Source organism: Pseudonaja textilis, chromosome 3 (genome assembly GCF_049901715.1).
Source record: "Pseudonaja textilis isolate UNSWEBS1 chromosome 3, rPseTex1.2, whole genome shotgun sequence".
Taxonomy (NCBI): Eukaryota; Metazoa; Chordata; class Lepidosauria; order Squamata; family Elapidae; genus Pseudonaja; species Pseudonaja textilis.
The window spans coordinates 13,766,448-13,782,328 of record NC_141992.1 but is presented as its reverse complement, the minus strand read 5'-3'; the positions used below and the strand labels follow the sequence as shown (position 1 = coordinate 13,782,328).

The 15,881-nt window shown below is 38.9% G+C and overlaps 1 protein-coding gene across 4 annotated transcripts in view; it reads left to right on the top strand.

Moving 5' to 3' along the window:
* The window catches only part of PHACTR3 (phosphatase and actin regulator 3), a 259,576-nt gene that overhangs the window by 125,914 nt on the left and 117,781 nt on the right, over positions 1-15,881 (top strand). For 2 of the 4 annotated variants that reach the window (XM_087928945.1, XM_087928948.1), the window contains exons 3-4: positions 2,596-2,673; positions 12,569-12,748. The exons of 1 other annotated variant lie outside the window; for it this stretch is intronic. In XM_087928945.1, coding sequence (XP_087785071.1) covers positions 2,596-2,673; positions 12,569-12,748 — 258 coding nt within the window. The remainder of the gene's footprint in view (positions 1-2,595; positions 2,674-12,568; positions 12,749-15,881) is intronic. One more of the 4 variants, XM_087928946.1, reaches the window with a different exon arrangement.

Here is a 15,881-nt window from a genome sequence, read left to right as displayed (position 1 = left end):
TCTACTCTATCCATCTCCATCTCCTTTCTCCATCTCCATCCTCTTCCTCTTCCTCCTCCATATCTGTTCTCCTTCTTTATAACTTTTCATCTCCATTTCCATATCTGTCCATCTTTGTATCTCTTTATCTCTCCGGTCCATCTCAATCTACCACTACCTCTATCATCTCTATCTCTGTCTCTAATCTCTGTCTGTCTATCTCTGTCTGCCTTCTTCTGTGTGTTTGTGTCTCTGTTTCTATTTTTCTCTCTTTCTCTGTATCGATTATCTATCTATCTATCTATCTATCTATCTATCTATCTATCTATCTATCTATCTATCTATCTATCTTTCTATCTATCTATCTATCTATCATCTATCTATCTATCTATCTCTACTATTTATTTATTATCTTTCTATCATCTATATCTGTTTGTCATCTATTCTCTTTGTGTCTCCATTATCTTCATCATATCATCATCATCATCATCTATCTAGATATCTCTGTCTGTCTGTCTCTCTCTCTCTTGTGACTCTGTCATAATAGTTTGTAGCTTATGCTTTTATATTTGTAATGATATTAATGAGGAAGAATCGCATCTAGTCTAACTCGCTCTCATCTCCAAAATATTCTTGCTTCTTGTGATCCCTTTTGCAGATAGCTGCCAATAGCCCTGCCTAACTATGAACAGCTTCACTTGGGCCAGCAAAGGAAAAGATCAGTGTTCCTATAGAGAACTTAGGGCACATCAGTGCTTTATTATATGGCTTTGGAGCAAACTATGAACCAAAGAAAGATTTCCTGCTTGCAGTTTAGTCTTTACTTCTCTCAGCAAGACCTGTTGGTTCCCTCCAGCTTTATCCCTTTTTCATCATCCTTCCTATTTTAGAGGAAGGAAGCTATCATCCTCTACCCCAAAATGCTGACCAATCAGCTTTTGGAAATCTATTGGCTTCTCCTAAACTTCTGTAAGGTCTCCACTTATATGTTTTTCTGGCACTGACTGCGCCACTAAGCAATAGTTGTGCTTCAACACATGGAGACAACTGTGGGATACTCTGCATTTTAGAAATCCCACAGTGCTATGATATAATCTCACGCTTACTATATGCTCCCTATACATTGTTTGAAATTGGAGTCATCCTATTATCTCTTGGGCAAGCTAAAAACTGTGATAGGAGGTGGGAAAACCAGTGCTCTCAGAGTGGGGTTTTAACCATTTGGAATAGTTTTTAGTGATGGGTTGAGAATAGATGATATAGTAATTATTTTAGCTCAGCTATAAACCAAACATTTCCCACGATGACACGAAAAGGGCCAACTTTGGACTAAGGTAAGTAGCTATTTGCTGGGGGTACCAATGCTGCCTCTCCTTCTGAATCATTCTAAAACTGCCAATCTTTATATTGGTGGGATGTGATACTATCACTCAAGGTAGTCTAGGAGTGCCATAGACACCTGACCTGGCACTGAACACAGATAGACAACTTGAGCATCTGTTAATTCCCTAAAATCTTTGGTATGGCCCTGAGAGATTTCAAAATGGGTCTAGTGGTTAAGGTTTGGTCTAGTTTGGTTTAGTTTGGTCTAATGGTTAAGGCACTAAGCTAGAAATCAAGAAATTATGAGTTCAAGTCCCACCTTAGCCATGGAAGCTAGCTGGGTGTTCCTGGGCCAGTTATTCTCTTTCAGCCCAACTCACAGGATTGTTGATGTAGAGAAATAGGAGGACGAAGGTATGTTGGATGTGTTTTCTGTCTTGAGTTATTTGTAAAAATAATAAAGACGGGATATAAATAAATAAAATATGTTAGCAAGTTGTAATTAATAATGTGAGAAAAGAAGAAAATGGTTAAATCCATGATTGAGGAATAATTGCAGTGACTATATTTCAGTTTAATTATATTTAAATGCAAATGAAATCAAATTTAATTTTTGTCCTACCTCTACTCCACATTTTGGCCTAGTATACCAGGGTCTTTAGTCTATTCCAGGCATAGACCAGTCCTTGGCCCAGAAAAAAATATATATGCAACCTTGCTTTAGGTCTTCTCCTTGAGTGTAATAACGAGACTTGAAAGCCTTAGAGATGTGATTTGAGGCCCATGGACGATTAGGAAAAAAGTGTGGGTTCAATTTGATTACAGAAAGCAAAATATCTGACCTGATTAATACAACCAGTTTGGTGTAATGTTTAAAGTCAACTGGGAAAAATTGGACTTGTATCCTAACTCAGATTTTCCTGACCTGACTTGCTTCAATGTAATTGCCACTCCCTTCAGCCAATGTTGACATGCTGGTTGTACGTGGTACTATCCAAATTTTTTTGAAAAGATGCGGGTTTAAGAATGACTGCTAGCTCTAAATGATTGAAATAGTCCCCTGAATTGCTTGATGAAGAATGGAATACAAAAATTAGGAATCATTGATACAGTTTGCATAAAACAGAGGAAAAAAATATACTTTTATTGGTGATCTTCCATTCACTATGCCATATTTCAAGCTGGACATCCTTCATTCATTCATGCAGTCTTCTTAGACGATTCATTTCCATCGACTGTCAACTCTGATGTTCCATGTTGATCATACTCACCCCCCACCCCCCCTTTTTGCAGTGTTAGAGAAGAAGACATCCACAAGGCAAAGCCGGGACGAGCTAATTAAGAAAGGCCTCCTGGAAATTATGGAACAAGGCAAGTGAAAGCAATATTTGTGATATTGTATCCCCCTCCTTCCTCTAAGAACCTGGAGAGAACGTTGCTGTTAAATAATGATGCTAGATGGCTTAGCACACATTGAGAAGGTCCGGAAAAGGGCAGCAGGAATGCGGAACTGATTCAATATAGTGTGTTGCCTGAGGCAAAGGAAGAGAAATGGCACTCACTAAAATTCCATTATAAACTTGTTGGTCACGCTGCAGTTGAATTTTATTTCATTTCCTGCACTCAACAGAAGGCTCACCTCAATGGCTTTCTTGTCCCACTTCTATGATTCATAGAATTCTATGAAGCTGCCCGGAGTTGCTCTTAACATATAAATTTAATAAATAAATACAATCAATGCTTCAGTATTTTATGATTCTCTTGTCTTTGAGAGTAGGGTCTTAACTGTGATACTCATACATACTTTTCCATCTCATTTACACTGTCCAGGATCTGTTGCAATGGACCGTTGCCCTATTTTGCCTAAGGTTTGGTGAAATTGCCACAGCCCATGCATTAGGGGGAAAGGTGGAGTGAACTAGGAAGAGATGGGTGTGAATAATCTTTTGCGTGCTTTTTTGAGAGAGGAGAGAGAAACGCTTCTTTCTCGTCGTTATCATACAACATTACGCAGGGGGAAATTGAGGATGATTCAAAGGAAGAGCAGTGCATAGTGAAACTAGAGAATTCGGGTTCAGAAAATACAGTGGTAGCTGCCAACTCCATTAACTTTAAAAATGGAATAGACACATATTATGGAGGAGAGAATAAAGCTATATGCAATCATAAATGGCTATATATCACTTGCTTATCACGAGCAGTATTAGAATGAGTGGCTTCTGCTTGCCATCTTAAATGATTGCCTTTTTTATGTTCATAATGAAGGTGTAAAGGTGTCCAGGTTATCCACAAACCCCTTACTCCTCTTTTTTCCCTCCTGTAACAGAGCCTTCTTCAAACTGGGACTCTCTAGATTTGATATAATCACAATGCTTGCCATCTTTTGCTAGGAGAGCTTTGGGAAGCCAATATTTAATTGATTAAAACAAGCGATGGATATCAGATCACCTGAAACTGACAGTAGGAATTAGAAGACATGATTTCACTCTGTTGGGATAATATTTGGAGCCTCCAATCTTTGTCCACTTTCCCCACGTTGCCTTGCATTGTCAACTCACACCCCAAGGGTTCACTTCCATTACAGTTCTGCCTCTCTTCAACCTTCCATGTTCTGGATATTTTAATTTTCCCCTGGAAATCTTTTTTCTTCAAATATAGCTATCAAACCTTGATTAATTTTTTTCTAGAAAAAGGCCCCTTAATTTTATAAACCCAAAACACCTTTATATTCTTGGGAGATCTACTCCAGATTCACCTCCTGGTCATATATGATACTTAAACTCCATTTTGAAAGAATACCAAATACTTGTCCATTGTATAAACTTGACAATTGAGGTCAAAATCAGTTGGACAATCTTCATTAGTGCTTTGAATGCAGATATAATATACAAGTAGTTTTAAAAAGGACGTCTATTTCCTACTTTCTTGAATCACTGGTTGTGCTGGACTGTAACCGGACAATTGTAAAATTCTGTCATCTCATAATGAAGGATCAGAAGTAGAGTATTAGCAAATGTTTTCTTGAAGGAGGCTTAGCTGAGCCTGATAGATAGCAAGGTTTTTTTTTTCAAATTAGACTGTCTCTGGCTCCATAATAGAAATTAACAAGAGTGGGATGAAATGGGGGAGAAAATTCTAGTCCTTTCACCATCTTCACATCCTTGGCCATTCCCTATATTTGTGTCTTCCCCTCCACCACCAATTTTCCTGTTTTCATTATGGTCATAGGTAATGTGGATGAACTATTGTTTCCATCTGACTTCTGAACATGGCTTGTGGCTCCCCAGCATGCCTACCAATTTGTGCTATTTTGTGTCTTTTAGCTCTGTGGATGTCATTGCACTTGTGTGATGTTAAAGCTAAAAAAGGAAAAAGGATACGTGGCCATAAAGGAATGGGATAAACGACTCTAGGAATGAGGCCAGAGACCATTAACATCAATTCATTTTTATGGCTGACATTGCAGTGAAAAATATTGTCCCATTTGACCTGGAGGGGTTATGACTCTTGTAGACATCAGACAAAAGTTTTTCCAGTCCTTCTTTGAAGATGCTCAGAATGGCAAGATATCTTGCCTGGAGTTACATCCCCTCCTATTCCTGTATGCTTCCTAGGAAGTTTGATCGGTGTGTAAACTTGGAATGTATTTCTACAGGTAGTATTCTTCACTTGTGTCCACAATTGAGCCCCAAATTCCTGTTGCTAAGCAAGACATTTGTTAAGTGAGCTTTGTCCCAGTTTACGACTTTTCTTGCCACAGTTGTTAAATGAACCAGTGCTGTTATTATGTTAGTAACATGGTTGTTAAAGCTTCCCCATTGACTTTGCTTGTCATAAGGCCACAAATAGTGATGACATGACACACACACACACACACACACACCACGGTACTGCAACTGTCATAAATATGAACCACTTGTCAAGCATCTGAATTTTGATTATGGAACCGCAGGGATGCTCTAATGGCCATAAGTGTGAAAAATGGTCATGTCACTTTTTTTCAGTACCACTGTAATTTCGGTCATTAAATGAGATGTTGTAAGTCATGTTGTTGTGCCTGATTTTAGGTATCAAATACCTTGTTTTTGGGCTACCAAACTAAACTAGATGAGAAGTTTATGTATCGGTCCATTCATTTCAGCAACTCGGGATAAAGTTAAGATTTGGTTTTAGGACAGAACTGTTTTTCTGGATGGCTGCTTTAAAGATCAGGGATATTGCCTGGACAATATATTAGGTTCCTAGGAAAAGTATTTGTCTTTAATAGTAATGACAGAATCTCTAAGAGCTGGGGCTTCCCCAAAGCAACAAGCAGTCTAATAGAAAACAACAAATACAGAATAGATGACTGGGATCTCAGAGGTTTATTTTACAGCCCCTTTTAAAAATTCACCTGAAGTGTCTCTTTTAATAACTATTCATAAGCCTGTTTCGATTAAAGCAAGATAGGCAGCAATTACATCCTAACCTTTCCCAAATAAAATGTACTTTAATGCAATAATTTGTGTCTTTCAGATCTGCAATATTATGTGAAGCATAGTACATTAAATCTTGAAGCCTCTCGAGTTTCTTTTGTATCACATTGACTTATGCAATTATCTAAAGGAGTAGCCCTCGTCCATCTTCCTTCCCCCTAACTTCCAGTTGGATCCTAGCTCTAATGAGGGTATTGTTTTAATAAGTGGATCATAGGAGTTATTGACCCATTAGTTTTAAATATCAATGCTTTACCCTTGCACTGACCTTATATTAAGTGGAGGATGAGCATCACTGCTACATATTTTTGATATTTGTAATGTAAGTATCTTGATGGTTGGGTGTGCTTTGGAGAACGTAGGTCAAATGAAGAATCAGTGAATTCTAAATTTAAATCTGGCTTTTAAACAATGCTTAAAGGGCAGAGTGTGTTCCTTGCATTTTGTACATCCTAGCTGTTTAATGAATCCTAAAAAAAGACGATGATACTTAAATATAGGATGGAACAGATTCTGAACTCCATACCCTTCAACAGATTAGATTGTCTCCAGAGGTGGAGCTTTGGGGAAAGAAGTATGGTTTAGCATAGACAAAGAAGAGAAAGATATGAAATCCACATGGGAATTGGTCATGTGAAAAGGATCTTGAAAGTGAAGTTGACAACTTTATGGCCAAACCGTATCTAGATCCTACTGGCTGCTACCGAATTCTGGGATGGCATCCTTTAAATCAGAATCACAGAGTTGGAAGAGACCTTGAAGGTCTTCTAGTCCAATCTTTTGTCCAAGCAGGAGACCCTATACCATTTCAGACAAATGTCTTAAAAGCCTCCAATGATGGAGTACCTACAACCTCTGAGGGCAAGCCATTCCACTCGTTTATTGTTCTCATAATCAGGAAATTGCTCCTTAGTTCTAGGTTGGTTTTCTCCTTGATTAGTTTCCATCTTTTCTTGTTCTTACTATCTGGTGCTTTGGAAAATAGGTTGACCCCCTCTTCTTTAATAGCCCCTCCAATGTTGGAACATTGTTATCATGTCACCCCTAATCCTTCTTTTCACTAGATTAGACAAACCCAATTACTGCAACTGTTCTTCATATGTTTTATCAATTTAGACAAGTTGGAATAGATGTGAAAAGGATGGTCTGGAGCCTGGAAACTAACTCTTAAAAAAGAATGTTCGAGGGAACTGGGGATCTTTAGTCTTGAGAAAAGACAGCTGACAGGAACATATGATAGTATTTTTTAAATACTTGAAGGATGCTCAGCAGAAAAACCACCAAGAATTCTTTGTTAACCTTCCAGAGTGCAGAACATGGAATAATGGGCTTTAGTTACAGAAAGGAATTTTTGCTTACACAATGTGTAATTGAACTTTGGAACTTGACTACCACAAGATGTGCTGGATACCAACTTGGCTGCCTTCAAAAAAGGGCTGGACCAATTATGAAAATCATGGTGCTCAGTGACTATTAGCCTTTATGGTAGTGTGACTGACCCTGAAAACTTAGTCTTCTGCTGCAAGACTAATAGATTTCCTTGGGCAGTTCCTTTTAGAGAACAGACTGCTGTTCTAGATAGGTCATGGGTCTGATACAGCTGGACATTGCTCAAGTTCTTGTGTTCCTAAAGGGAAACTTTGACTGAGTGTTAGAAAAAAAAACAAACTTCACCATCTGGAATAAGGAAGAGACCTACTGGCCTGATTTATTTGGAACAGAGCAGTTATGAAGTGGCCAAAACAAAACTGCACTTAAAGGCATTCCATTGAGATGTGAGTAATTGTAGGGAGGCTTGAAAAGGAATGGAAAGAAGAGCATCCACAAATAAACTTAAACTTTAAACTTTCCAAAATTTTGGATTTTTCCCTTAAACTTTCCAAAATTCTGGAATTATTTGTGTGTGTGTCAAAAAAGTCAAGATAGTTGTTCAAGACAGTGCAATTAACACTTCAGTTATTTGTTGTGCTTCTGGCAGGTTGATTACATTGTTGTGGCTACCATTTTTATATTTCTGACTCAACCCGGCAGACACCCAATTTCTTTCTTTCTTTCTCTCCCTCTCCCTCCCTAATATTTATTATTACATTGATATCTTGTTTGTTTCTTTCAGAAGTGGAAGATGGCATACCTAGCATTCCTTCCTTCCCTCCTTCCCTCCTTCCTTCCTTCCTTCCTTCCTTCCCTTCTTCCTTCCTTCCTTCCTTCCTTCCTTCCTTCCTTCCTTCCTTCCTTCCTTCCCTTCTTCCTTCCTTCCTTCCTTCCTTCCTTCCTTCCTTCCTTCCTTCCTTCCTTCCCCCAAGCAATCTGTGAGATTGATCAGAGAGCTACTGATTGTCCCCAAAAGAAGCACTTCTATTTATATCTGAGGAAAATATGTAGCTTTTTTAAAGGGCCAACAGATTACCGTTAGCTTGCTTCTGAAAGCAGCCGCACCATTTTTTTCCAACTTGCAGAGAAACCTGAAAATATTATAACACTCCATCTGAATCCTTTTCAAAGTATGCACAGCTCTTCACTTTTTACATTTTATAAAAAAAATTACCACCTTTTGTGGACTGGGGGATTGGATTTAAATGGCATCAGATTATCCAGCCATCCAATTCAATACCTGGCATTCTTGAGTCTTTTAACTAAGATTATTCCCAGTTGCACCTGGGCATGGCTAGAACTGAGAGGCAATTCTTTGCAGGCAAAGTACATCAGGAACTTTCCTCCATCAAGACCTCAACCATTTCTCTCTTAAGCCCATGCAGCATTTTACAGATGCAGCTTCCCTCTGACCCTCTGGAAAGTGGGTGGAATTTTTCCCTTTTAGGGTTTGGTTTCAGCTCTTCAAGTGGAGGTTTCATCAAAATGCCTGGATTGAATAGAGTTGAGGGGGGGGAGAAAGAAAAGAAAATAGAACCAGTGCACAATGTGAGAGGCGGGTAATATGCCCATGATTATTCATGGATTGGCTTTCCAACTCCTTCCCTTCCCCTTTCCACAGTATCATAGCAACCGTGGTGCTGCAAAACCTATTTTAAGAACAGTAACTTTTCGCTGAACGTGCCTATGAGGTAGAGTGGGTGAACTCAGGCTATAAAAATTGTGCACTGGGGAACTGTGTGGCAAGAAAGCCAGATGATCTTCTTCTTCTTCTTCTTCTTCTTCTTCTTCTTCTTCTTCTTCTTCTTCTTCTTCTTCTTCTTCTTCTTCTTCTTCTTCTTCTTCTTCTTCTTCTTCTTCTTCTTCCTCCTCCTCCTCCTCCTCCTCCTCCTCCTCCTCCTCCTCCTCCTCCTCTTCTTCTTCTTCCTCCTCCTCCTCCTCCTCCTCCTCCTCCTCCTTCTTCTTCTTCTTCTTCTTCTTCTTCTTCTTCTTCTTCTTCTTCTTCTTCTTCTTCTTCTTCTTCTCCTCCTCCTCCTCCTCCTCCTCCTCCTCCTCCTCCTCCTCCTCCTCCTCCTCCTCCTCCTCCTCCTCCTCCTCCTCCTCTCCCCTCCTCCTCCTCCTCCTCCTCCTGTCCTTATATTGCCAGAAGCAATTCTGAGCTGAATTTGCAGACCCTTAATGCCAGAGCATAAACACTGATTCCTGAACAGCCATTACTTTAAATTGATTTAAAGGAATTGCTGTTCTGAAAATGATCTTTATGTTCAGTTCTCCGGAAATTCTAGCTGAAATAATAACAAGGGTGAAGGAATCTTGCATCGAAGATTGTTGAAAAACCCCATCATGTCCTATGCTCATACAGACATTAGAAACTGAGCTGGATTTGCCAGAAAAAGTATTTTTTTTAAAAAAAAAAATCTGGTCAGTCAGAGTAAAGACTTTTGAGCAGAAATGTCAGGGATGGAGAAATCTAACTAGAGACCTATATTTTTGGATCAAATTTGCTTAATCTTGGGTCATAGAGGTCAGCTTGTTATATTTGAGGAAAGAAAGGAGAAGGAAATAGGTATCAAGTCAATTCAGAAAAACATATGATTAATCCAAAATAAGAAAAGCATCAACAACTCTCAAGAGCTGGCTTCCTGTAGCCCAATAAAAATTTATCTCATGGAACATAGAAAAACAGAATTGGAAGGTACCTTGGAGCTCACCTAGTCCAACCCCCTACAAGAGCAAGAGACCATATACCATGCTGGACAAGTGGCTGTCCAGGCTCTTCTTAAAAGCCTCCAGTAATGGAGCACCCAGAACATCTGAAATCAAGCCGTTCCACTGGTTGATTGTTCTCACCATTAGGAAATTTCTCCTTAGTTCTAGGTTGCTTCTCTCCTTGATTAGGTTCCATCCATTGGCTCTTGTCTTGCCTTCTGGTGCTTTGGAAAATAGTTTGCCCCACCTCCCCCCTCTTTGTGGCAGCCCCTCAAATATTGGAACACTCCTAAGATATTCATTACAATCAATGTATAACATTGATTCCCAGAAAGGCACCTGCATTAGAAGAAGACATTTGAGAAATTTGTGAGCAGCATGCCAAATTTTAATTGATTATGACAAAAGACCCATGGGAGATGTTTCTCTTCTTTAACATTTGAAATATTATTTAACATTTAAAACACACAAAAGAATAATATTAAGAAAATTTGGGAAGCTCATTCTGGATGAACAGAGTGATCCCCCTGTCAGCTTATTAAATTCTTTGTGGATTATTAGGTCTTCCAGTTGTTTGTAAGCACCATATGCAACTATAGAAATGAATATCACCTACATGCTACTTTTAGAAGTAAACTTTTTAATTTTTAGTTTATATACACACATACAGATGTTTCTACTGTCTGCACAGAAAGGTTAATCTTATTAGTGTCGCATATCTTAGCTTCACTGCTTTGTGGAAAATTTCATTTGAACTGTTGCCTAAGAAGGAAGGAACAATAGCTGCTATAGGGAGCTGTCCCAGGTGCTGACAAGTCATCTATTATTAACAAACAACTAACTCATCCATATCATTGCATATGCTTTACTAATGCCAGTAACATTAACTTAAACCTGTAAAACAGACACAGAGTATTCTCCATGGGTTCAGGATACATTTTACAGGGGAATGGTTATCTTTAATCCAGTAATCAGAACCTAAAACCCTACAAATACTAAAACTTGTGAATAATAAAAGAAATAATTGAGTTAACATACCTAGTTTAACCACTCCTGTTCTTTATGTAATTCTTTGACAACTCTAGATATTTTTAAAGCTATGGTTTCCTAGACAATCACTTTTCCTTTACGTAGCCCTTTCTTCTGTGAAAGAAGCCTGAGACTATCAGATATTTATCAATTGCCTCTTTGAAATTTACTAGGAAGATAGATGGCAAAGCAGTTCTTACATTTAAGATAAGGACATATCTGATAGGCATAAGTAATTATTTACAAATAATCACAATGCTTATCATATCTCAGTGCATCAGACAACCCCTTGTCATCTAGAACGCACAAAAAGAAATAACAACCCCCTCTAGCACATGTGATAATTAGGTGTCACGGTCTGGAAATCATTTTTTTTTTAAGAGCACAACTGCAGCCTTTAAAAATGCAGAGTTCCTTATGTCTCTGCCAAGCCCCCAAATAACTATAAAATGGCAAGCATGTGCTTATAGAAGGAAGTTAAAGTAGTACATTCTGATCGAGATGGATTCTATCGAGGAAAAGGAAAGGGGCCAGATACAGACGGAAATGTGTCTGAGTGGGAAGCAAAATTGCTTGAAAATTTGGTCCCTTTGAGAGGGGTTGAGAGGGGTTATTATGAAGGAGCACACAGTTTTGGTTAGGAGTGCTTTGAGTTTATCAGATGGGCTCTTGGAGTTGAAATCTTTTTTTTTGTGCCTCTCAATGTAGATAGCAAGACTCTGGGTTTTTCTCTTCGTCACTTTATTAAGGTGTTTTAATAGCCTTTTAATAGCCTCTTCCACTGAAGTTTGCATGCCACTACTCCCAAAAACAGAATTGAATTCAGAGCAAATACTAGTAGAATAAAATCCTTCGTTATGATGTGTGGGCATTTTTACTAGAGGTGATGAGAGTGATTATCCTGCTCCTCTCACCCAGCACAATAAATAGTGCCTGATTATATGTTGGTTCAGGGGTCTCCTAATCTGGCTGAGGAATTCTGGGAGTTGAAGTCCACAAGTCTTAAAGTTGCCAAGGTTGGAGACCCCTGTGAGGAATTCTGGGAGTTGTCCACAAGTGTTGGTCTATTCCAGAAGGAGCTATACTATATCTCAAGTGGTAGGTCCCAAGGAAATGAGGGTCCTTGGTGCTCTCTGAGTTTGGTTGATTTTTTTTTGCAGGTGTTTCACTGCCCAAACTAGGTGACATCAAGCTAACAATACAAAACAAGCTAACAGTAAACAATCCAACCAGAGAACCTCCAAGACCACTCCCACCAACACTGTCAAAGGAAGCCAATAGAACAGGGGTCTCCAAACTCGACAGCATTAAGACTTGTGGGCTTCCACTCCCAGAATTCCTCTTCTAGCTCAGGAATTCTGGGAGTTGAAGTCTACAAGTCTTAAACTTGCCAAGTTTGAAGACCCTTGCACTTGAATATAAGTTGAGAACAAACCACATTCCCCTTACTAGCACTGATGTCTCCTAGTTTGGGTAATGAAACATCTGCAAGAAAACCACCAAGGCCAGAAGTACCAAAGACTCCTCATTACAACCCTGAACTACAAATCTTCTCCCTGAGTGTTTTCCTTTAAACTCTCCTCTCAAGGGAGGCCCCCTTCTGATTCAACATTATAGCATGGAACATGAGCTTAAGCCATCATGAATGGTTGAACTAATGCCAGAATGTCATGGTATCCTAGATTCTGAAGGGAAAGCATGCACTGCTGATGGTGCCACCAGAACAATGCTGAGTGACCCTTCATCCCCCCCATGCCAGGCATTCACCTCAGAAGAGATGCAACAGGAACATAGATCAGCCACCATCAAGGCCACCTCACTTGGCGAGGAGCTGCACTCAGAAGAACTGAGAGAAGATTCAGGTATTAGCCTTTCCTTTCCACTGAGCTTCAGCCGAGTCACCTTAAGGCAGAGATCTTCAAACTTGGGCACTTTAAGACTTGTGGACTTCAACTCCCAGAATTCTCCAGCAGTTGAAGTCCCACAAGTCTTAAAGTGACCAAGTTTGGGGAACCCTGGCTTAAGGCCAAGAGAGGATTGCAATAGGGAATGATCCAAGCTCTTTGCAGAGACTGCAAAGAAGTTTAATTCTTGGTTAGTAATTAATCACAAAACAACTTCAGGTGATTTAAGAACACCATTAAACAATCTATACAAGTGACAAAGGGTGGGGAGAAGGGAATTGAAAGAAACTTTTCTTAATTGATGTTAGGATCTAGTAGTGACCTGAAAGGGGAACTGCATTTGGCTCTGCAATTTTTTAATAAAGAAGATTAGGTCCGATTGGATTAAATATAATAAAGAAATCTGCATTCTTAGTCTTGCAAGCACATGACTAGAATCTGCCTTCATTTCATGTGCTTGTAAGACTAAGGATGTTGTACAGGTTTGCACCATTACTGAGCTATTAATATTTTGAATTCTATGTTATTGCTGATGGTTTTAATGTCCTGAAGTTGTTCTATTATTAAGACAATTGGAGTTATTTCAACATGCCCTCTTTAGAATATGGCTTCCTGAAAGCATGCAGGTATGTGCATGAAGGCACCATGCTTTCCTGGAGATTTTATTTATAAAATAATTTTCCTTGCATGATAGTAGATATAATTTTATTGCCGATTCTAACCAAGGTGTAGAATTTTAGAGGTAGGGATACTCATTAGAGGTTTCTTGGAGTTATTTCTGCTTGGCAGAAGTGATCTCATGGATAACATACACAGGATCTTCCCATCACTGTTTCAAAGGTTGCACAGGCCAACTGATGAGATCAAGTCCCAAGCTTGTTCATAGGAAGATGGCGATTGGTTGAATTGGCAGTTTTAAATTGGAATGTCTGACATAGTAAGTACATTTGCCAAATCAAGGAAAGATACCTCAGTGTGGAAATTAAAGTTGCAATCATCTTGCAGTTGCTAGCAGATTATGCACGAATCTTCAGTCCTGTATTTTCTACTAGGATTTGGGACCTTCTAGGAAAGAGGTGGGGAATGCTAGTTCTTTTATGACTTATAGACTTCAACTCCCAGAATTCCTGAGGCCAGCATAGGTAGCTCAGGAATTCTGGGAATTGAAGTCCACAAGTCATAAAAGGGGCCATAGTTCCCCACCCCTGTTCTAGGTGGAGTTAAACCATGGGTATCAAACTCGTGGCCTGCAAGCTGGATGTGTCACATGCTGGCCATGCCCACCCCCATTTTAGCAAAGGGGGGAAAAATTGCAATACGCCACGTGACAATGTGTAATCGCAAGTTTGACACCCCTGTGCTAAACTATCAAGCTTGGTCTGTGTAATTCATTCAGATGCCATCTTGTTTATAAAGTATTGTGTTTTTATCTTGTTATTTGTTTGATATTGTGAGCCACCCACAGACAATCTGGAGTTGGGCAGTGCCAAAATCTAATAAAATAAATAATTAAGCAATGAATGGCCAGAATTTCAGGTAGTTTAGGATTGATCAGACTTGCAATTCAGCTGCATGTGGATTTTTTTTTCATCCTTTTCTGGCAGATCAAGGAGTATAAAAATATCTCCAGTAGCTGATTCAGATATAGCTGCCCATGTATATGACTGAAGAATAATCCTTTCAATAGCTACATATAACATTCTTTTTAAAATATCCACCAGCATGAAAAAATATGTGCTGAATTGTTTTTTTCAACTATTTGCCATCTGAAAGCAGTAATTCTGTTGAGCTTCTTTTTTTAAAAAAAGGATAGGGTTAAAAAACATAAATATAAATATTAAAAAAGACAGTCTGCAACCACTGAATGGCATGGAAGAATAAGCCAGAGTTGGCAGTAAGCATTTATCATCAGAAGTGTCATATATATTTAAGCTGTTGTTGTTGTTAGTCGTGAAGTCATGTCTGACCCATCACGACCCCATGGACGACGTTCCTCCAGGCCTCCCTGTCCTCTACTGTCCCCTGTCCCCAGAGTCCATTTAAGCTGACACCAACTATTTCAGTGACTCCATCCAGCCACCTCATTCTCTGCTGTCCCCTTCTTCTATATCTCTGTATTTAAGTACTTGTATGTAAAGTTTTGCCATTAAAGTCCCTACTCCTAAGCACCTAAGAAAGGAAAGAAAAATCAATTTAAAGTCAAATAAAGAACAACATGGCTTTAAAAAAAATTAAAGCAAAGTCAACAGAGGAGACCAGAGTGGCAAATCCAAGTAAAAGGTACATGAAATAAGGTCATAATAACAGAAAAGTAAATAGGCTGAAATTTGGAGAAGTGGCTTCAGAAAGAAGGATTTTATAGCAATGACCAAGAGAAGCAACAGAGGAGAATGAAAGGAAACGAGATTGGACTATGGTATAAAATCGCTGATCTGAAAGATCCTTTGTGCATGAATTTCTACCGTATGTTTTTAAGTTTTTTTTTAAAAAAAGAAAAGTTGAACTTATCAACTTTTAAGTTTTTTTTAAAAAAGAAAAGTTGAACTTATCAACTTTCTGAAGAAAGGGCTGCTGGGTAAATTCTCAGAACTAATCAGAGGGTCTTCAAAATCCACATTTTCCTCCTGATTAGTAGGCAGTGCAAACCAATGGATACTACTGTGAAATTACTGTAGTGCCTTGAAGATATTATACACAAAGAAGGCTGTGATATTGGGTGCCTAAAAGGATAGTTTAATGCCTCATTGATTGGGTTTATATTGCACTGTGTTGGCGAAAGATTTCCACTTCCTTGACATTTTTCTTTCCTTGACACTCTGTGTCAATACATTGAGCTATCTACTTCAAGTTTTTTTTAAAAAAAATATTATTTTTATCTATTCCTGCACTCCCTTGTCATTTATCTTTAGTAATATTCCATAAAATGGTTTTCAAAAGACAACTAAATATTTCTGGGGCCATGTCTATGGTGATTCTCAGTTATCCAGGTCATGGTTGTCCCAAAGGTGCTTTTTTCAAGAGGCAACTGGACTTTCTGGTTTTTCTTTGAAGATGTTTTGCTTCTCATCCAAGAAACTTCTTCAGCTCTGAC